At 42.2% G+C, this 27,836-nt stretch overlaps 1 protein-coding gene across 3 annotated transcripts; it reads right to left on the reverse strand.

Moving 5' to 3' along the window:
* cpeb2 (cytoplasmic polyadenylation element binding protein 2) lies at positions 1-27,836 on the reverse strand. Of its 3 annotated transcripts, XM_039811626.1 has the most exons (11): positions 26,396-27,835; positions 24,732-25,001; positions 20,552-20,642; positions 16,981-17,031; positions 11,173-11,196; positions 9,651-9,824; positions 8,932-9,021; positions 8,456-8,574; positions 8,230-8,344; positions 7,513-7,694; positions 1-1,194 (listed from the first exon to the last, which is right to left on the reverse strand). In XM_039811626.1, the coding sequence occupies exons 1-11, from the start codon at positions 27,338-27,340 to the stop codon at positions 967-969; spliced, it is 2,289 nt and encodes a 762-aa protein (XP_039667560.1). In that variant the 5' UTR covers positions 27,341-27,835; the 3' UTR covers positions 1-966. The 3 variants fall into 3 exon arrangements, with proteins under 3 accessions (XP_039667560.1, XP_039667561.1, XP_039667562.1); XM_039811627.1 differs by lacking the exon at positions 11,173-11,196 and having other exon boundaries at positions 26,396-27,836; XM_039811628.1 differs by lacking the exons at positions 11,173-11,196; positions 16,981-17,031 and having other exon boundaries at positions 26,396-27,836.

Below are 27,836 nucleotides of genomic sequence, written 5' to 3' on the forward strand. Positions count from 1 at the left end.
ATCTGTAATAGATGATCATGCTACTCACTATAGAAATGTATGTCTTGTGTTTGATTATGCTATCAGTGGTTTGTTTTTTTGTTTTTTTATCCTGCATGCTTTTTGTGTAGCTATTGTCATTACATGCACTTTCCATGGCAATGGGGGCCATTTTGTTTTACATGATTCTGGTTTATAAATGGCATTAAATATAATTACCTACACATCTATTCTTATATACTATATATAGCAGCAAAGCTTCTAAAATAGCTTGTTAAGTATAAATCTTGAATACAGTTAGCAGAAACCAGATTTAGTATTTTGAGGTATCACTCTGTGGGTCAGTATGAGCGCAGAAATAACCCTAGCGTCTTTTTTTAATTTTTTAAATAAACTCTCTAACATGAAGACAGAGCCCATGGCAACGTTAAAAAACAACCGTTTGTTTTGCGGCAGAAAATGTGTCAATTTTTATGCTTACTATCTTTTTGCTACCTTTGGTTAATGAGCTGGGGCAGGCGTCAAGATTAGAGAATCAAGGTTTTCCCAGAAACAAGTGTGCACGACACGCACTGTTGGGGTGGCTAGCAGCGGACAAACAGACAGACAAGCTGCCCCCATGCAAAAAACATTCCTGTATCTACTTTAAATCTCACATACAAAAATAATAGTAATAAAAAAACCTACAAAAATCAATCTCTTTTTTTTAAATCTCCTCTTAGAAAAGATGAAAGTACCACAAAAGAGTTGTAGAGTTGTCAGAGCCTGAGATGTGAGGGGGGTTTTGGTGAAAAACTGAGGCTTGTGGTGTTTGGCTGCTACAAAAGATATAGAGATATATATATAGTATATACTGTATAGTGTTACGTACTGGATTATACTGATAGGTTAGGAGAGCAGGAGAGGCGGAGCAATGCTCTGTTTCCTGTTAGCCAGTGTTTCATTTCCCTTTCCTCGGCCTGTGTCACCATGGCTGTGGTCGCGTCTCTAGTTCCAGCGGAAGTGAATCTGGCGCGGGCGGTCGGCTCCCTCTTTGACCAGCGGCTTGTGGAACTCCCGTCCGGCGCGGGAGTGGATGTTGGCCCAGCAGAATTCGCAGTAGTACTGCAGACAGGTGACATTAGCACAGAAAAAGGGAGCAAACTTCCCTCCGCAGCGTGCGCCCTGGCACTCGTCGCATAGCTGATCATCCAGGACGTAGGGCTTCACCTCCACCTGCACACACACGTTTTAGAGAAGACATGGAAAGTGCATAAATACATACAGTATATGCATGTGTGTATGAAAGGCCAGCACTCATTACAGTTCTGAGATCACTTCACTGGCTTCCAGTGAACAAGAAAATTGAGTTTAAGATTCTGTTGCTCGTTTATGGGCTAGAACTAATGGGCTAGGACCAATGGGCTAGGACTCATGGGCTAGGACTAATGGGCTAGACCAATGGGCTATGACTAATGGGCTAGGACCAATGGGCTAGGACCAATGTGCTTGGACCAATGTTCTATGACTAATGGGCTAGGGCCAATGGGCTAGGACCAATGGGCAATACGTAGACTAGGAAGGGGGCTAATGGGCTGAACGCAATGGGAGGATAGGACCAATGGCCAGGGACTAGATTGGGCTAGGACCAATGGGCTAGGACCAATGTGCTTGGACCAATGTTCTATGACTAATGGGCTAGGGCCAATGGGCTAGGACCAATGGGCTAGGACTAATGGGCTTGGACCAATGGGCTAGGGCCAATGGCCTAGGACCAATGGGCTAGGACTAATGGGCTTGGACCAATGGGCTAGGGCCAATGGGCTAGGACCAATGGGCTAGGACCAATGGGCTAGGACTAATCGGCTTGGACCAATGGGCTAGGACTAATTGGCTAGGACTAATGGGCTAGGACCAATGTGCTAGGACTAGTGTGCTATGACTAATGGGCTAGGGCCAATGGGCTAGGGCCAATGGGCTAGGACCAATGTGCTAGGACTAGTGTGCTAGGGCCAATGGGCTAGGACCAATGGGCTAGGACCAATGGGCTAGGACTAATGGGCTTGGACCAATGGGCTAGGACTAATTGGCTAGGACCAATGTGCTAGGACTAGTGTGCTAGGCGTAATGGGCTAGGACCAATGGGCTAGGACTAATGGGCTAGGACCAATGGGCTAAGACCAATGTGCTAGGACTAGTGTGCTAGGACTAATGGGCTAGGACCAATGGGCTAGGACTAATGGGCTAGGACTAATGGGCTAGGACCAATGGGGTAGGACCAATGGGCTAGGACTAATGGGCTATGACTAATGTGCTAGGACCAATGGGCTAGGACCAATGTGCTATGACCAATGGGCTAGGACCAATGGGCTAGGACTAATGGGCTAGGACCAATGGGCTAGGACCAATGGGCTAGGACCAATGGGCTAGGACTAATGGGCTAGGACTAATGGGCTAGGACCAATGTGCTATGACCAATGTGTTATGACCAATGGGCTAGGACTAATGTGCTAGGACTAGTGTGCTAGGACTAATGGGCTAGGACTAATTGGCTAGGACCAATGTGCTAGGACTAGTGTGCTAGGCGTAATGGGCTAGGACCAATGGGCTAGGACTAATGGGCTAGGACCAATGGGCTAAGACCAATGTGCTAGGACTAGTGTGCTAGGACTAATGGGCTAGGACCAATGGGCTAGGACTAATGGGCTAGGACCAATGGGCTAGGACTAATGGGCTAGGACCAATGGGGTAGGACCAATGGGCTAGGACTAATGGGCTATGACTAATGTGCTAGGACCAATGGGGTAGGACCAATGGGCTAGGACTAATGGGCTATGACTAATGTGCTAGGACCAATGGGCTAGGACCAATGTGCTATGACCAATGGGCTAGGACCAATGGGCTAGGACTAATGGGCTAGGACCAATGGGCTAGGACTAATGGGCTAGGACTAATGGGCTAGGACCAATGTGCTATGACCAATGTGTTATGACCAATGGGCTAGGACTAATGTGCTAGGACTAGTGTGCTAGGACTAATGGGCTAGGACCAATGTGCTAGGACTAATGGGCTAAGACCAATGTGCTAGGACTAGTGTGCTAGGACTAATGGGCTAGGACCAATGGGCTAGGACTAATGGGCTAGGACCAATGGGCTAGGACTAATGGGCTAGGACCAATGGGGTAGGACCAATGGGCTAGGACTAATGGGCTATGACTAATGTGCTAGGACCAATGGGGTAGGACCAATGGGCTAGGACTAATGGGCTAGGACTAATGTGCTAGGACCAATGGGCTAGGACCAATGTGCTGGACCAATGGGCTAGGACCAATGGGCTAGGACTAATGGGCTAGGACCAATGGACCCAATGGGCTAGGACTAATGGGCAGGACTAATGGGCTAGGACCAATGTGCTATGACCAATGTGTTATGACCAATGGGCTAGGACTAATGTGCTAGGACTAGTGTGCTAGGACTAATGGGCTAGGACCAATGTGCTAGGACTAATGGGCTAGGACCAATAAACAGTTGCAGTTCCGTTCAGTTTATTAAAACCAAACATGCAGAAGCAGCTTTTTGTTGTTATGCTCCTCATGCCTGGAATAAACTTCCAGAATCCCTGAGACTGGCCAGCACCTCACACACATTTAACCCTTGTGTTGTCTTCCCGTCGACCATGCAACTTTTTGTTTTTATGGGTCAACATTTTAAATTACTATAATTTTTTTCAACATTTTGGTCATCTTTTTCGACCCTTTCACCAATGTTTTTGTCACTATTTTTGACGTTGTTGTTACTTTTCCTTAAGTATGAAAAGCCTTTCACAATGTTTTTGACATTTTTGTCAATGTTTTTGTCGACATTTTTGCCGATTTCTTTTTGCAGTTTTTGTTGTTTTTCCCACACGTTTGAAGCTTTTTCCAACATTTCCATTGCAGTCCAAAGTTTTGTTAAATTGTTATCAATGCTATAAAATTGAATAAAACACCCAAATTCAATAAAAGTAGTGAACTGATCATTTATTTTACTTGTGAAGAGCGTTGTATGGAACATCCACATTATTTATTTTTACAATTTGATTGAAAAAAAAACTTTCTGAGGACAACAGGAGGGTTAAGTCAGGTCTTAAAACATCCCTGTTCTCTGGGGCTTTTTAAAGGGGTGATAGAATGCAAAACCGATTTTACCCTGTCATAGTTGAATAACGACAGTTTGGTGGGTAAATAGGACATACATAGAAGCTCAAAATCCCACTGACACCCCTTTACTATGAAAATCTCATATTTTGAAACTGCCTCTGAAAACGGGCAAATCCCAACAAAGCTGAGTTGCTTGCGCAAGCGTCTCAAAATCCGGAACCTTAAGAGAACGGTCACGCCCCAACATTTACATAGGCTACACAACTGACCTGAGATCAGGTAGTCTTCTGAAACTTTTTTATGCGAGAAATCAACCATATAAAGCTCGAATATGGGCCGCTTTACGAAAATGGATGGCTAATTGCAAATTTTCTCCGTCTGTGTGTCGGAGTTTAGTGCCGGTGTTACACCGTAAACAGTGACCCATCAGGAAGTGTGACCGCAGAGGGCGCTGTTGCACATCGTCTGCTCGTGCGTGCTAGACAATGGAGGGCGAAGAAGAGCGCGGACGCAAACGGAGTAAACATTAATTAATTTACGTCCACGGATGCAAGCTGTATGATTATTCGCAATTTTTTATTGCTTCCTAAGGAAAAAAAGTAAACCGCTGTTTATCTGAAAGTAAATAAAATATATTAAGGTACATTTTCTCTGAAATTTATCTAAACATGTATTTCTTTGTGACTGCATGCACATGCATGCACAAGTTACATTTGTAATAAGCACATTGGCTAAGTTGTCACAATGTGTGACCCCACTGTAACTGCTTAATAAAGGAGTTAAACTTAAAAATATTGTTTGGGGTTGTTATATCATGTCTTCACACTAATCTGGACCCATGTTTTCTTATTTGGAGTCATCACATAGCCAGTATCTCAGAGGTCACCATATATGACAAGTAGCAGCCGTCAGAATGTGTGACCTCACTGTAACTGCTGAATTAATGAGTCAAACTTAAAAATATTGTTTGGGGTTGTTATATCATGTCTTCACATTACTCTGGACACATGTTTTCTTATTTGGAGTTATCACATAGCCAGTATCTCAGAGGTCACCATATATGACAAGTATCAGCCATCAGAATGTGTGACCTCACTGTAACGGCTTAATTAAGGAGTCAAACTTCATAATATTTTCTGGTGTTGTTATGTCATGTCTTCACACTAATCTGGACCTATATTTTCTTATTTGGAGTCATCACAGAGCCAGTATCTCAGAGGTCGCCATATATGACAAGTAGCAGCCGTCAGAATGTGTGACCTCACTGTAACTGCTGAATTAATGAGTCAAACTTCATAATATTTTCTGGTGTTGTTATGTCATGTCTTCACACTAATCTGGACCCATATTTTCTTATTTGGAGTCATCACATAGCCAGTATCTCAGAGGTCACCATATATGACAAGTATCAGCCGTCAGAATGTGTGACCTCACTGTAACTGCTGAATTGGTGTTGGTGCTGCCTGGGTTGCTACATCGCCGAGCTTGTTACGCCCGCAATCTTTTACCGCAGCCCGCAGGTTCCAGTTAATCTTATAATGGGTATGTGTGTTGAGTTATTTAAACAAACAATCGGGAAAATAAACGCCTCTTGTCCGCGAGTCTCATTGATAGATCCGCGGTGAGATGGAGTCCATCAATGAGAGCTAGCTAGCCTCCTCCTAACTCTGACATTCACAAAAATACATTCAATTGAAATCCGAAATCGGACAAGTGTTATAAAAGCTTTGTAAGACCTTGAGGAACCTGTAATATTCATGCCGTGACGAAATTCAAACTGTAAATATACTTTAGTTATGCGAAAGTGAGCAAGCTGCGGTATTTCCCCATTGTAATGAATGGGACATATAGCAAGCAGCTGCTCGTCCTACAAAGACGCCTTGCGTTCATAAAAATGCCTTAAAATCAAATCGGACACAACGGTTAGCTTTATAAGACATTGGGGAATGATGTTGTATAAGTGGCGTGACGAAATTCAAACAGTAAATATTATTTAGTTATGGCGAAAGTGTAGCTAGCTAGCTGCGGTATTTCCTAATATATATGTCAATGGGTATTTCCCCATTGTAATGAATGGGACATATAGCAAGCAGCTGCTTGTCCTACAGACGCCTCGCGTTCATAAAAATGCCTTAAAATCAAATCGGACACAACGGTTAGCTTTATAAGACATTGGGGAATGATGTTGTATAAGTGGCGTGACGAAATTCAAACTGTAAATATAATTTAGTTATGACGACAATGTAGCTAGCTAGCTGCGGTATTCCCCCATTGTAATGAATGGGACATATAGCAAGCAGCTGCTTGTCCTACAAAGACGCCTCGCGTTCATAAAAATGCCTTAAAATCAAATCGGACACAACGGTTAGCTTTATAAGACATTGGGACATTCAAAACCGTAAATGTATTATTTATAGACATAGTTATGCCGGCAGCTGGCCGCGGAGCCCCGTATGCAGTATCCACAAAGGGTGACTTTGCGCTGGGTATGGAGCCCAGCAGGCTGTCTCTTTCTCGTCAGACTGTGTGGAGCTCCTAAAGTCCGACACGTCTTACCAAATTTGCAATTAGCCATCAATTTTTGTAAAACGGCCCATATTTGAGCTTTATATAGTTGATTTATCGCTTAAAAAAGTCTCAGAAGTGAATTTGGTAATGAAACATTGCAGTGTCTGGAATATGAGATTCTGTCGCTTCTCTAATGTATGTGTATTGGGGATTCGCTCAACCAATCAGCGCGCGTCTCTAATGTCTGCGTATGGCAAGTCGCTCAACCAATCACCGCGCAGCTCATCTAAATATTCATGACCATACCATATTTGGAAGAAAAGCTCTTGTTACAAATAGGGCCAAAACACAGGGATGCATAAGGGCCAATAAAATATCAACCAGGCCATTTTCAGCCCAACCAATGTTACATACCCCATTAGGAGACCATAAGGAACAGTGTGAAATACCCTATATAATCATTCTATCACCCCTTTAAAACATTACAACCATATTTATCATTTTGTCTATCTTTTTACATATATGTGATCTTATATTTCACTCTTGTTTTTACTGGTAATGTGTCACTGTAAATGTAATCTGTTTTTGTTTGTTTTATTCTGTAAAGTACTTTCGACTGCTCTTGTGTATGAGTTGTACTATATAAAGAAATGGCCTTGCCTTGCAGACTGGAGATACTGGGAAGGAAGCTAATTCGATCAGCCCTAATAAGCTTTCGCTCACCATAGCAACAAGCTGCTGCTGCTGCTCTCACACACACACACACACACACACACACACACACACACACACACACACACACACACACACACACACACACACACACACACACACACACACACACACCTTGCATTCACAAAATGTGTGAAATACACATCCTCATAATACTCTTTCTGAATAATCATACCCGCTTGTCAATGTCTCCATGCTGCAGCTGGACGAATCTGGCGCTGATGGCAGCGATGTAACTCTGTTGATTGGAGAAGGCCACTCGCCCCGCCCCCTTGGGGTACTTGAGTTCGGGATCGGTGTCGATGCCCGCGTAGCAGACTCCACCGTAGAGACGATCCATAATCATGGCCAGCTCAACTAGTCAGAGGGTGACAGGCGGTCAGACACAGCACAAGTCTCAATCTAAAGTACGTCCTACGTTTTGAATGAATTAACTTATCAAAGTGTTTTCAATCTGTTGTCTTTCAATACACAACCATACATCCCTATAACCGAAAATATCAATTAATCGATCAGTTGTAAGTATTCACTTTAAATTTATGTATGGATTTTATTGTACAGCATTTTAATATTTAGCATCTTAATATTGAGGTTTTATGTGGCTTTGTTTGTCTGTTTTTATGTTGTGTCCTCTTATGTGCTGCCTTTGCACTTTGAGCTACTTGCACATTTTTTCCAATGTGGGTTACACTGCAAATGGCTAATAAAGTGAATCTGAATCTGAAGTTCCTATTCCATAATTTTCATAATTAAATCATTTGTTCATGTGCCAACCTTAAGCTACTGAGCTACTTAGTTTCTAAATAGATCAGAACAAAACTGAAACAAGTTCATCGTTAAGTAGAAAATTGATATGAAATTGCTCACGGAAAAACAAAGTATGTGTAATTACTTGCTCTCAGGGGGCGAGGGACACCTCCCACAAAGATGGTCTTGCGGGGGTCGAGGGGCTGAGATCCATCCATCACAAAATCACTGTCGCTCAGATTCCAGGGTCGAATTTGCACCTGGAGTCAAAAAGTCAAATTGAACTTTAAATCCACTCTCTTTTTTTCAGGAAAAAAATGTAAATGGCAGCACTGTGTCTGGTTAGTGGGAGCTGGTGCTGTTGGACTCACAGGCTTGTCCTTGATGGTGGGGCTGGAGACACACAGGTAGAGCTTCCCATCCTCCTCCATGCAGGCTTCAATCAGAGCCTGCACTGAGCTCTCCTCCTGGAACAGCAGGAAGGCGTATCCTAGGAAACACACACATCCACAGCGTCAGTGTGCACATTAAACACACTCAAATAAAGACTGTATGACAAATGATGCTGTATCTATTAGCAAGGGTGTAACTTTGGGTTGACAAGTGAGTGTGTGTGTGTGTGTGTGTGGGGGGGCTACGCCAGAATTTTTTTTCCCAATTGAATCCCATTTCTACATACATTAATAGGGACTATGGTTATACAAAATCCAGGAAATAATTAAGTTGACCATAATAATAAATTATGCCAGAAAGAATAGTACCATAAGAGACTTTCTTTATTGTTTAAAATAGGGGCCAATTACATACATGTATGTTTAATACGGAGGCTCGCTGCTTTCATCAATACCTTTAGGTGGAAAGTAGGATTTGCTCTCGGCTTTGTGCGGCCAGTCCACCACCAGGTGACCAAAGCGGCGGAAGCTCGAGGTTATTTCATCTGAGGAGAAGTGGGAAAAAGAACAACAGATAGGTGAAGAGAAAGAAAGACGGTTTGTAGAATAGAAGAAGGCCAGCAGTATACTGCAATACTAAAAGACTGTGTTTTCCTCACCAGCGGTGGAATGTAACTAAGTACATTTACTCAAGTACTGTACTTAAGTACAAATGTTGAGGTACTTGTACTTTACTTGAGTCTTTTCTTTTCATGCCACTTTCTACTTCTACTCCGCTACATCTCAGAGAGAAATATTGTACTTTTTACTCCACTACATTCATCTGACAGATTCCGTTACTAGTTACTTTACACATTAAGATTTTTGCACACAATTACATGTAGTTTATAAAATATGATGTTTAATTATAAACTACCCAACAGTAAACAGTATAGGCCTACAAGTCCAGCTGAAATGATTAGCCCATTAAACACTTAATTGATTGACAGAAGAACTGTTTGGATCGTTTCCAGTTTCTAAAATGTGAGAATTTTTCTTTTACTTTTAATACTTTAAGTACATTTTCCTAATGATGCTTAGATACTTTTACTTAAGTAACAGAGTGTTTTTACAGAGTGGTAATAGTACTTTTATTCAAGTTAAGGATGTGAATACTTCCACCAGTGATCCTCACCTTCATCTATGTCAGGAGGCAAACCTCCCACAAACACCTTGCGGGAGAAGCGCTCGATGCGTTCCCCATTTTGGTGGGGGTAACAGTTGGGGGAGCCATGGACACCTGGGACACCGTGGTTGCCGTGGCCATCGTCGAGGAGATTGTCATCAATAGGGAAGAGGGAGGAGCGGCCTGGTGGAGGAAGAAAAAGGCAGTTAAAGCTACAGCAAATGTCAAGCATTCACACTAACGCACAGAAGCAGAAACATAAATCACAAACATGTATCTAAAGCTGTCTGCCTCTCCTGACACATCCAGAGGAGAGGCTGTCTTTGGAGTAATACATGTGTGGTTGTGAGACAAAGCACCAGCTTAAAGTGAGGATTATTTTTTACAGGTCTGAGACTGAAGCGTGATTTATGGTTCTGAGGAGGCTCCATGCAGAGCTTTCGCCGTAGCCTACGTAAGTGGCCTGAAGTTTGTACTTGTGCGTTGGTGTGTGCGTCGATCTCTTTAGGAGAATAGCACGGTCGGTATGTGTGTGTGTGTGTGTGTGTGTGGGGGTGTGTGGTAGAGTGAGTGAGAGAGTGGCAGCGATTCGCTTCGGAGCGAATAGCGACTCTAGAGTCCTAGTGAGAGAAACAAAGAGTCTCCCCTGTTCTTTCTGACCACGGTGGGAAATCTGGAGCAGGAGAAGTTAACCCTCTCCTTGATCTCATGGTGTTTATGGAGAAGGAGAACCAGGAAATGAGTCGGGGGAATTGCAACGCTTCCAAGCCACGGGCGAGTGACGTTTGCCGCTGCGACGTGTAGTTAAATTTTTCCAAGAGGTGCACGTCAGGCTACAGCGTAGGGTCCGGCGTAGGGCCCGTGCCTCCACGTACCTTTGTACAAAGCCACGGCGTAGATTTAACGCAGAAACATAAATCACGCTTTAGATCATGTGTGCTCCGCTCTGAGCAGTGTGGCAGGTGAAGCAGGTGAGGAAAGGCAGGCTGTGTGGAGCAAAGCTGTTAATAGCATCACTGAGCAGTATGGAGCCCCAAAGTGTTCAATATTAAATATATTAATAAGCGATTATAAAATGAATAGTCATATGAATGAACTGTATAAAAATATATAAATTAAACAATAATTTGAGATTATTTTAAAAGATTTTTCGAGTTAATTTTTAGTTCATATTAGGTTTATATTATATTATTATTATTATATTAGGTTTTTATTTTTTTTCAAATTTTATATTCAAAGTGCTCTGTTCCAAAAGTCAGTTTATATTTTATTATGGATTTTGATTAATGCCACTTGCATGTCTAGTACCTAAAACGATACGATCAAGTCAATTGAAAGTAATTTTGTTTGATGTTTTTGATAGCCAACAGTAAGTGATTGGGCAAAAAAATTATAATTTCAAAACAGAAAGATAATTTGAAGTCTGCCTCCACACTTGAGGCCTCAGTTTTGGTATCCATTCAAGCAACGAAGCATGCCACAAGAGAATAAGCCACAAGGAAAAAGACATGTTACAGAAAGCTGAGTTTACCTCGGCGTCTCCCATAGCTCCGGGCTGCATGTAGAAAAGTACAGAGTACAAGTTTCAGTAACCTCTGTGGACTTTAATCTGCAGAGTTATCTCATGATATCTTCATCCAACCACTTGTGAACCAAAAGTGCACCAAACTTATGGAGTTATATTCCTATCTTTAATCAAGAGCGCATTCTTTCAATTTGAGAGCATTTCTCACTGATATTACGTTCAGATTTTGTAATAATTTCCCTCAAAACCTTGCTCTCACACTCAAATAGTCACTGCTCGCGCTTGGATTTGCTCTGCTTGAGCTCAAAGTTTGTGCTCGCGCTTGGATTTGCTCTGCTTGCACTCAAACTTTCTGCTTGGACTCAGATATGTTGTTGTTTGGACAGATTTCCTGCTCTCAGCTTTGAACCTTCTCCTCGCACTCAGGCTGATTCTGCTCACTTGCAAAGTTTCTGCTCTCGGATTTCTCCTCCGCGCTTGGATTTTTTGTGTGTTATAACCCTATCAAAAGTCAACAACCAATAGAATGCCAGCTGTAGTGTTGACCAATGAAATGATCCCAACCCCGTTGAGGGTGCGTTCACTTTACTTTAGAACGTCTGTTGAGGGCGGCTTCACTGTAACCTGACTGTAACCAAGTTTATATATCCCCGCCCGTTTATAGCTTTATTATAAGTATATGTCAACAATGTGCACAGAATGGTCGACCCTTTCACCTGCACCGGTCAGGAAACGGAGAAAGACTTTGAAGTGGGACGATATGAAGTATATGTCCACAACTACGAGGGTGAGTAACATAACTTAAGCACCTAGCTAGCTAGCATATGGCCTAGCTTGATGTCCAGAAACAAATAGAGGTGGTTTAATGTACCTAAACAATGATCAATGATTACCAAATTTCTCTCTCATATTGCTCCTCATAACCACTGAAAACTGTCAAAAAATCTAACCCAAAGTCCAATTATTATGGACATTATGTGACTGATAACTGATTGATATCTGATTGATCATTGTTTAGGTACATTAAGTTACCACGTTAAGCTTTTTCACGTTAAGCGTTAGAATGTCCCGGCTGCTGTTGAGGGAAACTGTAGTCTATAACTTCCTGGCGACTGATCCGTCCATTTTTGCCCCTTTACATAATAAATATGGCTATGAAATGGAACATGAAATACATAAATGAGGCAATACATATATAGGCATTAGTCATTATAGTTCAATAGCCTAAATACATATGTTTTACTTATATTTATTTCCGGGGACTTTTATTTATTCCGTCTATTTATATGCACGTTATATTCAAAGGAAGTTTAGTTATCTCACAGGCTCAGACTAAAAGCAGCAGCAAGCCTGCCTGACATCAGTGCATAGCATATCACTGCAAAGTAAATAAAATATGAATAAATCACGGCGCGGTAGATTCCCAGGTCAGCTAGGCGAGTGCGTAAGCTCTGCAGACGGACCAGAGTCAGTCAGCACCGGGAGGACGAACCGCGGGACCGGAGCTCACAGGGCTGGTAGCTAGCTGCTAGCTAGCTGCAGCAGCTAATATTAGAATATTAGACCCAGCACCGGAGGTCTGATCCCCATGATTTAAAACGAAAATCAAATAACCATTTGTTTTTTAATACCTGTTTATGAAATGAAAATCAAATGAACGAAAAAGTACACGGACCCAGTCTGTTAAGTACAATTTCACCACTAATAAAACTGATCTAGAGATGATATGCTTTATTTGCAACTTAAATGTAATTTTTTTAATTAATACAAAGCAAACTGAGCAGAAAGAACAAGTATTTTGTTGGTTTGTTTCTCTTCTTCCAGGTGTGACTGAAGTACCCCTGTTGAGCTGCATCACAGCTGCACTATGTGCATGGACCTGTGCCAGTCAGCACATCACTCACCTGTGTGCAGAGGACAGGCAGCAGTAGCACAAACCAAGAAGGTTGGCAAGTCTGATAATAATGCAATTGTAAAAATAATAATATAATAGCAAAATCATGTTACATACACTCATGTTTCTTGCTTAAATTCACAGGGTGCACAACCAGGCCTGGGAGAGAAAATTACTGATGTCCACAAAACCAAATCAGAGAAGGTAAGGTAAGATAGTAATGATGTTAAAGCAAGCTATGTACACCTAATATATTACGTGTTGATGTCTATGAATCTGTCTTTAATAGGAGCATACTATACAAAGACAACAGTGGAGAGTTCCTGGATCGGTCTGTCCTCAAAGTGCCATCTACAAGGACTTCACCCTTTTCTGCACCATCAGCGTATAATCAAAGTGATAAAAGAGAGAACAAATTATTGTTTTCTCTGTTGACATGAATAGGTGCCTGTAATGTCTGCCCATATATTCAATCAATTCAATAAATGTTGATAAGTATCACTGCTATTTCTTAAATCATTGTAGTTTTTCAGAGCAATAAGATACAGATTATTAAAACCATGTTCACATTTGCAACAAATTAAAACCCTGATCAAGGCAAATTGTTTTTTCATGTTCCATAACATTTATAAAAAAAACAGTACAATTAAATTTACCAGAGCTGACACTTGGTAAATAGCTTTAATTTACCTTGTCAAAACAATGAGTAATTCATAACAAATTGCACAATATTTGACACGAAACCTTAAAAGTGTATGGTTCATACTACGGTGAAGCAGTACAATGTGCCTATAGGATTTACTGTAGCAGGAACATTGATATTGGCAAACAGATGACCCAGGTACAGGTGAGTTTGTGAGCAGGGTTATGAATAAAGATAAGATAGGCCTAGTGTTCACAAGAGGGATGATTCAGGTATGGCAACACAAATTAAGAATAATTCAATTAAATAGGAGGTATGTACAACTAGCAGAAGATAAATTAACTATACAAGAGCAATTAAGGTAAAGTTTTGAGGTGGCAAGCTAAAGTATAGTCAATAGCATGGAGTCAAGTCAACAGTGTACACCAGAACAATATATACTGTGATTAAGTAATGATACTTACTGTTGTCTGTACTAATATAACACAAAAAAATAATACAGTGTTTGATGCAGTATGGAGAACAACCAAGTCCCATATGAACCCAAGAGACTTTAAGTGCAGCTGTTGATGATGTTCACTACAAACAAAACTTGCAGATGGTTGTAGTCTGTAGCCAGTCATACAGTAGGTAGATCTGGAGCAGATGGTTGTAGTCTGTAGCAAGCCGTACAGCAGGTAGATCAGGAGCAGATGGTTGTAGTCTGTAGCCAGCCGTACAGCAGGTAGATCTGGAGCAGATGGTTGTAGTCTGTAGCCAGCCGTACAGCAGGTAGATCTGGAGTAGCAGGGTGAATTCTAGCTGTCATGGGTTGGTGATATGACACACAGATCAACAGGGGTCAAACCCCTCAGCCCCACCTGGATGAAAAAAAAGTAAAACAAAATACTTGTTTTTTCAGTTCAGTTTGCTTTGTATTAATTAAACAAATAACTGCTATTTAAGGAGCAAATAAGAAACCATATCATTTCTAGATCTGTTTTTATTATAGTGATAAAATTGAACTTAACATTACGTTTTATACAGATTGCTATGAATCTATTTTCAAACTAATGTTATATGAAGGAATGAAGACTAAATTCTGATGAACAACACACAACAGTGATGCAAAAACTGACACAAACAATCCAGTTTCTTGTGTTCTTTCAGTTATATTACAGTTTAGGTTTTACTACTGGCTCTAACATGAAATTAGCCAAATCCCAGGAACATGGTTAACCAAACGAGGAAAAAATACAAAGTAGGGTCATCACATATACACACACTGTCCGTCATATGTCGTTCAATCTAGCTAGCTATACAATAAAGAACATATATTTGTTTCTGGACATCAAGCTAGGCTATATGCTAGCGCCATATGCTAGCTAGCTAGCTAGCTAGGTGCTTAAGTTATGTTACTCACCCTCGTCGTTGTGGACATAACTTCATACGTCCCACTTCAAAGCTTTCTCCCGTTTCCTGACGGGTGCAGGTGAAATAAATCCGACCATTCTGTGCACAATGTTGACATATACTTATAATAAAGCTATAAACGGCGCCGGGATATATAAACTTGGTTACAGTCAGGTTACAGTGCAGCCGCCCTCAACAGACGTTCAAGTAAAAAGATGAACGCACCCTCAACGGGGTTGGGATCATTTCATTGGTCAACACTACAGCTGGCATTCTATTGGTTGTTGACTTTTGATAGGGTTATAACACAAAAAAAATCCAAAGCGGCGCCAAGGAGAAATCCGAGAGCAGAAACTTTGCAAGTGAGCAGAATCAGCCTGAGTGCGAGGAGAAGGTTCAAAGCTGAGAGCAGGAAATCTGTCCAAACAACAACATATCTGAGTCCAAGCAGAAAGTTTGAGTGCAAGCAGAGCAAAGCAAACCGCAAGCTTGCACAAACTTTGAGCACAAGCAGAGCAAATCCAAGCGCGAGCAGTGACTATTTGAGTGTGAGAGCAAGGTTTTGAGGGAAATTATTACAAAATCTGAACGTAATATCAGTGAGAAATGCTCTCAAATTGAAAGAATGCGCTCTTGATTAAAGATAGGAATATAACTCCATACAAACTGACTTGTTTATACTTTAAAGCAGCTTAGCTTACATCCTCCTGAGACCCCGAACAAGATTTATGTTTTTCCCGGGTAAAAAAAACATTATCTCACTGCCCTGAAAACTAATTTTACAACTCCTTAGACACTATTTTTCCTTAAAGTGTGCCAGATCTGATGGAAGCCATTTAGAAAACCAGAAAAAAGAACTTGTCAAGGTCCAACACCACATATGTTACATCACTGAAAAGCCCTGGATGTCCTCTGTCAGGGACGACAAGGCTCATCTCAGCAACATGTCCGGCCTCAGAGACGGGAGCCAAAATCTGCCTCTGACACAGGGCGAAAACAAATAGCTGATTGCTGGGTCTCAGGAGGAAACAGCAAATACCAGAGACAATGAAAAGCGCGCTCACAATTATTTGCAAATGCTGTCTGACCCAGATTTGTGTCCCATTGACACTGTTATAAAACAAGATTTAATTTTTGACCCCAACATGGTGTGTCCACATGTGAGGCAGAGAGTCTGCAGGGCCACAGTTACTCTGCTTTAAAATTTACATTTTAAGGAAAGGGTGTAACAGTCCGGTCTGTGATGCATTCAAAGTCCTCAGGTGACTTTAGTTTAACAATGGAAACACTCCTCGTCGTGTAAGCGCCATAACAAGGGATTAGATCTTGAGTTTGAATGAACCCTTGGCAACTGGGAGGTTTGAAAATGCTACACTGATGCTAACGTTCCAAAACATAAAATACAATGATGTTTATAGAGTCCAGATTGGCACTACATAGACATTTTGATGACAAATAGCACTTTATGCAAATATAATGTATGGATTTGTTATAAAAAAGAAAACAGATGATGAAATACTGGTAGGTATTGTCTTCTCTACACCAGACCTACCACATGTCACTGTGTGACTGTATTACACCACCGGACTGTAAGTCTGGAGAGGAAGTCTAATGAGGCTTAAGAGGAACAGTGGAAGCATCATAAGACACTTTGCCTTTTATGCTCATTTTTTAATTTGCACAAAAAAAACAGCTGAATGGAAGGCTGGAAATTCGAAAATCTTAGACTTGGTGTATCAATAACAACGTCCAATGGAAACGGACTTAGGGAATAATAAAGTCCACTGAAGCTGACGCATTAATTCACATTTTCAATTTTCTGTCAATCGGATTTAAATGTGCTCTACATTTGGATGGAAACGTGGTTACAGAGGGAGATAATTACCATTGAGCATGAGTAGGCCGTCAGCCCCAGGGTTAGGGCATCCCACACGGCCTAACATGATAAATAGAAACACACACACACACACACACACACACACACACACACACACACACACACACACACACACACACACACACACACACACACACACACACACACACACACACACACAAAACACACACACATAAAAATAGGGATGAGACAGAGCAGATGGAGAGGACAGGGCGAGGCCAATGTGTGTACATGGAAGCGAGAACACACACACACACACACACACACACACACACACACACACACACACACACACACACACACACACACACACACACACACACACACACACACACACACACACACAGTGCCTGTCTGTAAATGTGTTACAACAGGCTTCTCACAGGAACAAAGCTCTTCTTAGTCTTTAGATCATGACATACAGGTTAAGTTAATTAAGTGTTATCAGTGAAATATCACACCAAACTGTAATGCAATATTCTATGTAAACGTGTATTTTTGTCATTTTTACTGTTTTTTTCGATTGCTAAACGACAGTGGGCACAACTGGAGTCACATGTGCAAAACTCAAACTACAGTCTGCACTACCTACAGTCACCTGAGCTAAACAGTTCATATCACCTGCAAAACTCATTCAAAGCAACACAACTCTTAACACACGTCTCAAACAGTATGCACAGGCCTCACTGAGATAACACACACTGTCACTCAGAACACACTGAGAGTAAAAACACTAGCATCAAACACCAAGACAGAAATTACAAACTTTCTCATCTTTACAGTTTGAACAATTTGAGTGACTTGACACTACTCAATAGTTTATTTAAGGAAAAAATATAGATTGTATAGCATACCAATTTTTACATAAGGTAAACAAGAAGGAATGGAAATCAGCAGTTTTCTTCAATAAAGTATTTTGTCTCTAGTAATTTATGGAATTACTGGGGAAAAAACTAAAGGTACATAACAGTACCAACGAATAGTGTGACTAATCCTGCCTCTCTCCAGCATCATGTGGCAAGTTTTCTTCATCACATTAGATGTCTGCATCATCTCTAAATACTAATGAATGTGGTGTTTCTATTGCTTTCACCTCCATTACTTTCTGAAAAACAGTAAGAACGCAGTTTTACTACTGTAAAGATATAGTGTTTTTCACTTTTTTTTATAGCTGTGTACATAACCTCAGACATCTTACCTGGACATATTGGTATCTTTGCTCTTTTACCTTTTTCTCTCAAACAGTACAGTGTAGAATTGTTTCATTCTTATTTGGTGTTTGTATACAAAAAAAGGCTTTCTGAGCTTTCTCTGTATAAATACCATATATGTTCACTAACTAGTCTATAACTAGACACCTGCTTAGGCTTTCAGCTAAAATTGCAATCAGCAGTGTGTGATAGGCACCAGACTGAAATCTATTCTGTTTTGAATGTGTGGTTTACAGTTTTGACAGCCGTGTGTTAGCATTTGAACAAAGTGCTGTAAATCTACAGTGTTGTGCACGTTGTGGTTAAAGTCATGGGATAAGTGTGTAGAGTTTTGAAAACTGTGTTCAAGCAATGAAAAATGAACTAGAGTTTGGTCCACGTGAACTGCTGCTGTGCAGACTGTAGTTAGAGTTTTGCACATGTGACTCCAGTTGTACCCACTGTCGTTTAGCAATCGAAAAAAACTGTAACACATCTGTATGTCTTGCCAGACAAGCCATTTATTTTGTGTATATAAGAATGTTAAAGTGCCCATATGTAGATTTTTTTTTTACATGTGATTAAAGCATATTTTAGATTTACTGGATGGCATAAGATTTTGTTGGTGGAAACACTGGTATAGACTGTGTGTATTTAGCGATCCATTCTGACTGGTGTGGTATTGCCAGTGTCTTTTTTGATCCTACCACTGGGTAGCACCAAAGTCACAACTGTTCAAATTCTACATAGCAACTTTAAATGTTTAACAGCACCTAGTGCTATTTAAAAAAAAAGCCAAAGAAATGTTAAATATAAATATTAACTTGCAGCACTAAATGTTGTTTTTTTAAAGATTACTTTTTGGGGGGCTTTTCCCTTTATTTGATAGTGACAGTGGATAGACAGGAAAGGTGCAAGAGAGATGGGGGACGACACACAACAAAGGGCCAGAGGTCGGATTCGAAACCAGGCCGCTGCACAGGACTCAGCCTACATGGGGCGCACACTCTAACTGGGTGAGCTAGAGGCCGCCCCAGCACTCTTTGGGTGTTTGGTGTTTTAAGCCCTCAACGTCGACTTCCAGGCAGCGCTGCCTGGAAGGCACTAGGATTAGGCAATGGTTAGGGTTAGGTTTGGGTTAAAACAAGGTTTAGGTGCCTTGAAGTCGACGGTCGCAGCTCTGCCTTGAATTCGATGTTGGGGTCTTAAAACACCATCGAGCCACTGAATGCTTTGGTTTTTTATTATATTTTGGAGCTGCTGTAGTCAGAATACGGTACACTGTTGTGCCAGCCATGGCAATGCTATAAATGGCAGAGCCCTCGCTCCCTGCCGTTTCCTCTCTTGGCTGTCATACACAGTGTGTGAAAGTGTGATCACATCTAAAATTAGTCTAGATTCCCCTCTCTCTGCTGTGCACACTGGCCCATGTCCTCTCCATCTGCTCTGGCAGGAAAAACAAGAAACTTGCCTGAGAAAGGAGGGCACAGGTTGAGTCAGGATTTTTTTAGCAGGGTCTTATTGGAGACTACAAATAAAAAACCTGCACAAGAATTGTGGTGCTTCTACGCATATGCCAGAACAAAAAACAAGACTGTATGCATGGCTTGGATTTACCGATGTTGTTATTTCAGGGCCATATTCTAAAGGGCAAGTGTAGCTGGCCTGTGAGGCTGTAAATGAGCTACAAGCAGCCGTGACCGGGAGAGGAGAGTGAGAGCGCTGCAGTTATTTGACACTGCTCCTCTGGTGACTAGCAGCTGAGCCCAGGAGGCTAGGCAGTGTCACCCTACAGTACATTCTCTGCTTGCTCCTGCCAAACCATTAAGAGCAATTCAAAGGAAACTCAGGATTATTCATATATATTTTAGTTTTTAGTCTTATGCTAAACAGCAATTTTGTATATATTTATTTCTGTATTTATCTTTTATTTCATATTAATGTTCAATTTGTTTGTAAGGCAAATTCCTCGTAAGTGTAACTAACTTAATTATATATAAACCCTTTTCTGATTCAGATTGGGATGTGTGATATTGCACGTCTGAACACTTCTGTAACAAATGAGAGATATTCACATCAAAGAAAAGTACCGTCACTTCTCTCCTCCACTCCTTACTCAGCTGTTTGTGCTGCTCAGGTTAAGCAGCAACAGGATCAGCGCTGGAAGATCATGTAATAGTGCAGCTGGTGGCAGAAGTATTAAGCTCTCAGCGGGGAGAAAATAAGCTGGAGTGTGGAAAAACAACACAGCTCCGGGAGCAATGGGCCTGTCACTTCCCCTGCACTGTGTGACTCTGAGCAACATCAGGACTCTTTCGCCAAACCCGATCACCCCCCCAACGTAGATAGAAAGGGAAAGGCAATCTTACCTTTCATCGGGTCCTGCTCGGCTCGCATGATGTCGATCAGAGAGCTCTCCAGGGAGTGCATGTTCAGACTGTCAAACATTCTGGTGCGCTCCTGAAAAATAAAGTGTGAGGTTTTTATATCATCCGGAGTCAGAGGTAGTAAAAAAAACAAACAATAACACACGTTGTGATGCGTGTCCTCGCGTTTCTAACACACTTTGGGGATTTGGCTTATAAATAATAAATCCCCCGATGTGTGGGTATTTGGCTTAACATGTAAGTGATTTAAGAGAGTGAGTAGCTCATGCTTGGATTAACATTCTTTCCGTATTTACTCACTTTAGGGGGTCTGAAGGTATATTTCTGAGCGGCCTATGAGACGGATTCCCCAGGATCTCTGGACTTGTTCCCAGAGACCGAAAGAAAATGCAAACCAAAACCAGGAATGGCATTTAGCTACAGAGCTGAGATGGAGGTTATGAGCTCATCAGTGGGCCAATGAGATAGTTCTCCTTAATGACAAATAATGAGAAACTCATATGGTAATAATCTGGTGACTAGCCTATCCATCCTTAACCCTGGCCTAAATGTTGATCCTGGGATAACTTAGCCCCAGGGCTAACCTAAGCCCAGGGCTCTATGATTCACAGTGCACTTCTACTAGCCTTGGGTTAAATGTCCGCAACACGTGACTCATGTTTACTTTTGTCCTGTTTCACACTGGTAACTGTAAGCCCCTTGTTTATTCACTTTTCAGGGGATAACCCCGAAAACTCAAAGGTAACCCTCCTCTGGAGCCGGGCCAGCAACTAGACTAAAGTCAGGTTTAGCCCACTTTGGAATGTGCCTGGATTGAGCCAGTGTGAACACTTTTTTTTTAGCCCCAGGCTAGCTGCTAATTTAGCCTGGGGCTAAGAGCAGTGTGAAAAGCCTTTTAGATGGCATTGCATCTAATAACTACATGGCATTGCATCTAATTACTAAAATAATACTTACTACTAGTATAATGTCACTGCTACTACATTGCACATATCTGTACATGTTGTTCATACATTGTTCATATTAAATAGCCATATATATTCTGCTCTTATAACAGTGCAATATATTTCTTGTCCTGCCTATGCACCACCTGTCTATACTTTGTACATCACATTGCACTTTTCTGCTTTTTTTGCACTTCTGGTTAGATGCAAACTGCATTTCGTTGTCTTTGTACTTGTACTATTCACAATGACAATAAAGTTGAATCTAATCAAATCTAATCTAATAAAAATAGCTAAAATGTCCTTTTAATGGACAGTCAATATAATCCAGTGACTGCAGTAACTTCACATCTACTTTATCAGTGCAGGGCATGTTTGAACCATTTTGATAACAGAATTATTGATTAATCCTAAACAGGTTGCCAGATGTTGAAACCAAAAGAGTAAGTTGTCCACTTACTCCACTGTCTAAAATAGTCATTTTCAAGACAGGTTAAGGTTTCCAATTTATTAGACTGGAGCCACAGGATGCTTTGTACAATGTATTCCCCAAAACCCGTAAACAGACTTTGATGTGTGAATTCGGTGGAGTTCTCCTTTGAAGCCACCAATCAGAACAGAACGCGTGTCCGCAAAAAGACTTTGCTTGTCTGCCATTATGGATCGGGAGGAAATTGTAACACGCAGGAAAGTTAAACAGGCGGCTGTAGGAATCATGGTGCGGGGTGGATATATTCTTAACTTTAAGAATATAGTGTTTCAGGGTGATGGTATGCATTAGCGATAGAAAATGTCTGTAACATTTTAAAGAAATGTAAGCCAAGTTTTACTCCAGACATAATATTCACACTGAAAGTAGACTCTCCTACCTTCCACAGTCTACCTCTGAGTGATGTCTAAAACATGACATAGCAGAGATGTGTCACTGATGGCCAAACATTAAACAGAAAGGAAGGAAGGAAAAGACTTGGAATCTGAAAGATTCGAGGGCCGACACTGTTTATGGAAATTAACAATCCATGGAGTCAAGCCTGTTTCCTGGAATAGGAAGCATTGTACTTCTTGGCACTGATATCACTAATAATTTGAGCTCAGAGCAACAGTAATAGCATTTAGTGACACCCGTATTTAGGTGATATCATTATTCTAGTCAGAATAAGTCAGTGTAGTGTAGAGAGTAATATATTGTCTTTTGCATTGCATTTCATTAATTAACCAAGTTTGCAGTTTCATGGCTTTTACTGAGTATTAAATATGTCCCTTTAAGTAAACCACTGCATTATAAACTGTGAATATACTGTTCAGTACAGTAACAGACAGTTTTTCTAAAACAGTGAAAGCCTCTTACATCCAGCTCACCAGCCTGTGACTGTATTTACATCAGAATTAAAAGGTACTTTTAGTCTAACTACCAACACTGTAAAGAAATATCACAAATAGAATCAGAAATGATAAACTTAAGACAGTGACACTGTGGGCTTTTAGGAAATAATGTTGCATCTTAAATGAAATACAGCAATCCAGTTAGATGAGTATAAAACCCATAAAAATACTTTTCCTTGCCCAAACAGTCATAATTTCTACTAGCAATCCATTCAGGGTCTATGCAACTCTGTTTGCATCCCATGCACATGCAATTTACAATAATTTACTGATATGGTTTCAGCTACCTTCTGGTTAAGTTCATTCAATACTAAATGCACAAATACCAAATAAACAGAGACACTTAGTGGATGTCAGCCATGGTTACAACTCTATAAAGAAAACACAGAGTGTTAGTATTTTTTTGTCTGAGAAAAATCTAATTTTGGAAACTAATGGCAGTGTAGTAGAAAATAAAAAGAAACAGAGAGATATCATCAACACATGACCAAAGGTGGCCAAGGAAACCATATTGCTGCCTTAAAGTGCTCATATTATGCTTTTTGGCATTTTCCCTTTCTTTTATTGTGTTATATATCTTCTTTTGTGCATGTTATAGGTTTACAAAGTGAAAAAGCCCAAAGTCCCCCCCAAAGGGACTTACCATCTCCAACAGAAAACACTGTTCACCAACTGCTCCAAACAGCTCTATTGTAGTCCAGCCTTTACTTCAGAGACAGACGTGGTCACTTTGTAACACACGCGTTTTATTGCGCCTCAGCTTAGCTACGCGTGGCACGCCCTCATACTCTGCTTCTGACTGGCTAGTAGTCCTTACCTAGGTACTGTCAGGGCACGCCCTCATACTCTGCTTCTGACTGGCTAGTAGTCCTTACCTAGGTACTGTGCATGTGCGACTCCCAACAAAGATGGAACAGAAGTGAGATGTCTCCCTCTGTAGCTAAAACAGAGAGCTCAACACACAGGGTGAAAAGAGGAGCTGCGGCAATGTGCTGTACAACAAAAATATGGTGCTTTTTGAAAATTAAACCATGTAAACCTATCCCCATACAACCTCTAAATACAATTATGAACCTGAAAATGAGCATAATATGAGCACTTTAACAGAGGAAAATAATTTGAGTTACATTATACGCAATACAATCGAGTAGCATGTGATGACCACTTTCACAGACCTCTAGCAATTTCCTTAGAAAACACTCAACTTGCTACATATAACATGAAATAAGATTACCTTCTAGCTTTAGCAGTGTTGGTGCCTAAATCAGATCTCACCTACAATATGTTAGTTTCCTGAAGTGAATTCAGCCCAGCTCCCACTTTGTTACACCTTTAGTAAAACATGCAGAGCAAATCAGTTCCAACTCCTCCCATCTGATTGAAATGCTAACCATGCGGGCCCTTTAATGGTCATTTACATCTACACAATGCTATGTGTGTCTGGACAATCCCTTTCTTTCAGTTTCCCTACTGATACAAATAACTACCATTCCCTTTTAGTGTCTATTTCATCAAGGGATATAAATTGAAACACTCTCTTAAACACAAACACACACACTCACACACACACACACACACACACACACACACACACACACACACACACACACACACACACACACACACACACACACACACACAACACACACACACACACACACACACACACAAGTGATTGGGTATGCCTATGTTACCAGTTCTTTCCCACTCCCAATCGACTGATTCTCACACTGTAACACCAAAACAAAACCCATCCACTCACAAACAAACACACACCAAACCAATGATCCCCCAAAACCACAGACACCAGTGTAGTAGCAACTCAAAACACATACCTGCAGGGGCAACAACGTGTTGCTGTTGCCGTCTGTGCGAAACATGTTCTCCTCTATCCAGGACTTAGGCCCCAGTGATCCACCGGAGCGTGGGAACTTGGGAGGAGCGATGATGTTGCTCGAGAAGGGCTTCTTCAGGGGTGAGACGTGACTGACTGAGCCAGGTACGCCCATGCCACTCCCTCTACGGTGGTCCCGGCCCCAGGACATCCCCCCGGAGCCCCAGCCATTCCCCTGGTGACTGCCCCAGGGAGACTGTTTCACCATGGGCTGCAACACAGAATGGACGGGGCACAGAGGGTGTTGAAAGATGGAAGGTTAAAAAGGGCATGTGCATCTTTTTATATATTATCATAATATTCTATTCTTTCTTTTCTCCCTGTCAGCAACAGCCTGGCTTGATCTGCTCCTATAACGGGTGGGTAGATAAGAAGATTTAGGGCTTTAAGACTAGAACTAAGTATACCGTGCGCTGCGACGCCGCCAGTGTAATGCACTCTCCCTCTCTCTCTCTCTCTCTCTTTCTCTCTCTCTCTTTCTTTCTCTCTATACCTGGACCTTGTGTCCACTGTTATATCATACATCGTATCACATCATGCTTAATCTTGCGTGCTTTCACGTAAAAATCCTACACAGAGGACAATCAACTTTTTGTTTCTCACACACTCGAGTCATAATGTGACCTAAATTCTTTTTCTCTTTGAACTGCAAACAGCTTACGGATGTCAGATAGTGTTGTGCTTTAAAAAATAGTTTATATTATCTAAAAAATCAGGCTAATGCAAGTGCTGTTATGTAAAGGAAATGAAACGTTTTTTTGTTTTGACGGTTGTCTTTCCATTTCTACAAAAATAAATTTGCAATGTACTCATAATCAAAGCAAGGGGTTAAAGGTTGGAGAGACAGCATAGATGCACTTTAAAGCATATACCCACTCACACACAAGCTTACACAACACACACACACACACACACACACACACACACACACACACACACACACACACACACACACACACACACACACACACACAATGTGCAAATCACATGAGAAACCTGAGGCCGAAGGCTACTAACACATGGCCCCAAGGCTACTGCATAATCTGAACCTTCATGTGAAAAGCCTCTATTGCTGGCCTTTCCTCTGGGTCCTCTATGAAACTAGATGCCTTCATTTCACCCAAATAAGCATCCATTTAGTACACCAAACCCTGCAAGCCTTTGTATTCCCACTGACTGAACCACAAGACAGGGATGGTCTGGTGCCATGTGACTGCATCCCACTGCCAGCTTCCACAGAGAACAACAGCTAGATTCAGTGATGCTCCCTTGTTCCCCTGTTCACCCCTCCCTTCCTTTGCCTCGAGAGTAGTGACTTCAGCTCTTGCAGAGGACATGACAAATGCATTATGAGTTAAAAAAAGAGACTATTTATTGCATAATGCTGCATAATGTCCACACACAGAACTCTTAAGGCTATGCTTAATCTCTGCAGTGTCACAAGATGCTAACCTAACCTAAAGACCCTACTAGTGGTGGCCCACACTTAATAATGATAGGAACCTTAATTCCCCCAACATCTTGATTCAAGTGGGAAAACCATAGGAGACAGGGGGCTCCCATCCCGTGTCACCTTCATGTGATTTACGCCCTATAGCAGCTCACCTGATGTTGGTTGTAGTTGTTCCTCTGCTGCAGGAAGGCGCCCTGCTGGGGATGCATCTGGGGACTGGCCGGGGACCTGCGACTCTGCGCCTGCTGAGGGACGTTCATCTGGGGCGAGAAAGGACCGCTGAAGCCCTGCACATTAACCCCGGCGCACGGATTAGCTGACACTGGCGAAAAACTCTGGAAGAAGGCCGGGTTGATGGAGGAGGGGATACCTGGGTAGAAGCTGTTGTCAGAGTCCGTGTTGGGCATATGGTTAATGGCGTTCGCGTGGATGGGGTTGATGGAGTTGGGTGCGGGAGGGGGAGAGGAGCTGGTCTGGACGGACCACGGGGTGCCGAACCCAGGTATGGAAGGTGAAGACGAGCCTACGCTGGCGCTCTGCATGTCCTGGGCGGGCAGGTTCGGGAAAGCGGCGCTGAGACCACCGGACAACATGTTGCCGGTGCTGCTGCTACTGCTGCCATTGCCGTTATTTATATGGTGGGCGATGGGGGAGTCCATTTGGATCTTGTTAGGATTTACAGAAGTGGGCGATGGCGACGCAGCATCGGCTTCAGCCTCTTCCACTGGAGAGCCGCGGGGGTCAGCAGCGCAGAGCTCGGGCATAAAGGGCTGCCTCTGCGGCAGGTGACTGAAATGTCTCTGGGGTGGGGGCGACTCTGTGGGGCTAAACTCAGTGTGCTGACTTAACTGCTGATGTATTTTTCGGCTGTGCTGAAGGTCACTGATGAAAAAATGATCTCGATCGAAATCGGGGAAAGCTGTCGTCTGGTTCCGGTGGTTATAATCCGGCGTGAATAAGCCGAGCTGGCTGTCGTGGCTGCTGTCGGTTTGGTTCGGTTGCTTCCCGGATTTGTTGCCCGTGCTGCCGCTGCTGTCCCTTTCCTCGGTTGACGGGGGTAATTGCGTGGTTGTCACCCCCGCAGGCTCATCCTGCATGTTTCGCCGATGCGCAGCAGCTGACAGGAACAGCGTGGACGCGGCGACGTAGCTGAAGGGCGAACCGGGGCGCAACTGGCCGCAGGAAACCGGCAGGACGAGGCGTATATAGGCTAGTATCCGTCAGCCGGCTAAAAGATACCGAATTCAGCTAAACGAGTCAAATATATGCGTTTGAAATATATATATCAACCTGCGTTTCTAAATGAGGTCTGTTTAATAGCGACACGTCTGTGAATAGGATGTAGGATAAAGGCAGAGACAGAGACAGAGAGGAGGGGGTCTGGCCTATGCAAATAGTCGGCTCCTTCTAGTCCTACTCTCAGTTTTACTCGGTGATATTATCATGTACCCTATCTAACTAGACCGAGATATTTCGGCCTTTTCGTGTAGGCTGCGGTCCATTCGTGTCCGACCGTGCTACCCCCCTCCTCTGGAACCGGTTGTGCTGCTGCGGCAGAGGATTAAAGATCCCCGACTGAATCGACGTCACGAC

Source organism: Perca fluviatilis, chromosome 9 (genome assembly GCF_010015445.1).
Source record: "Perca fluviatilis chromosome 9, GENO_Pfluv_1.0, whole genome shotgun sequence".
Classification (NCBI taxonomy): domain Eukaryota; kingdom Metazoa; phylum Chordata; class Actinopteri; order Perciformes; family Percidae; genus Perca; species Perca fluviatilis.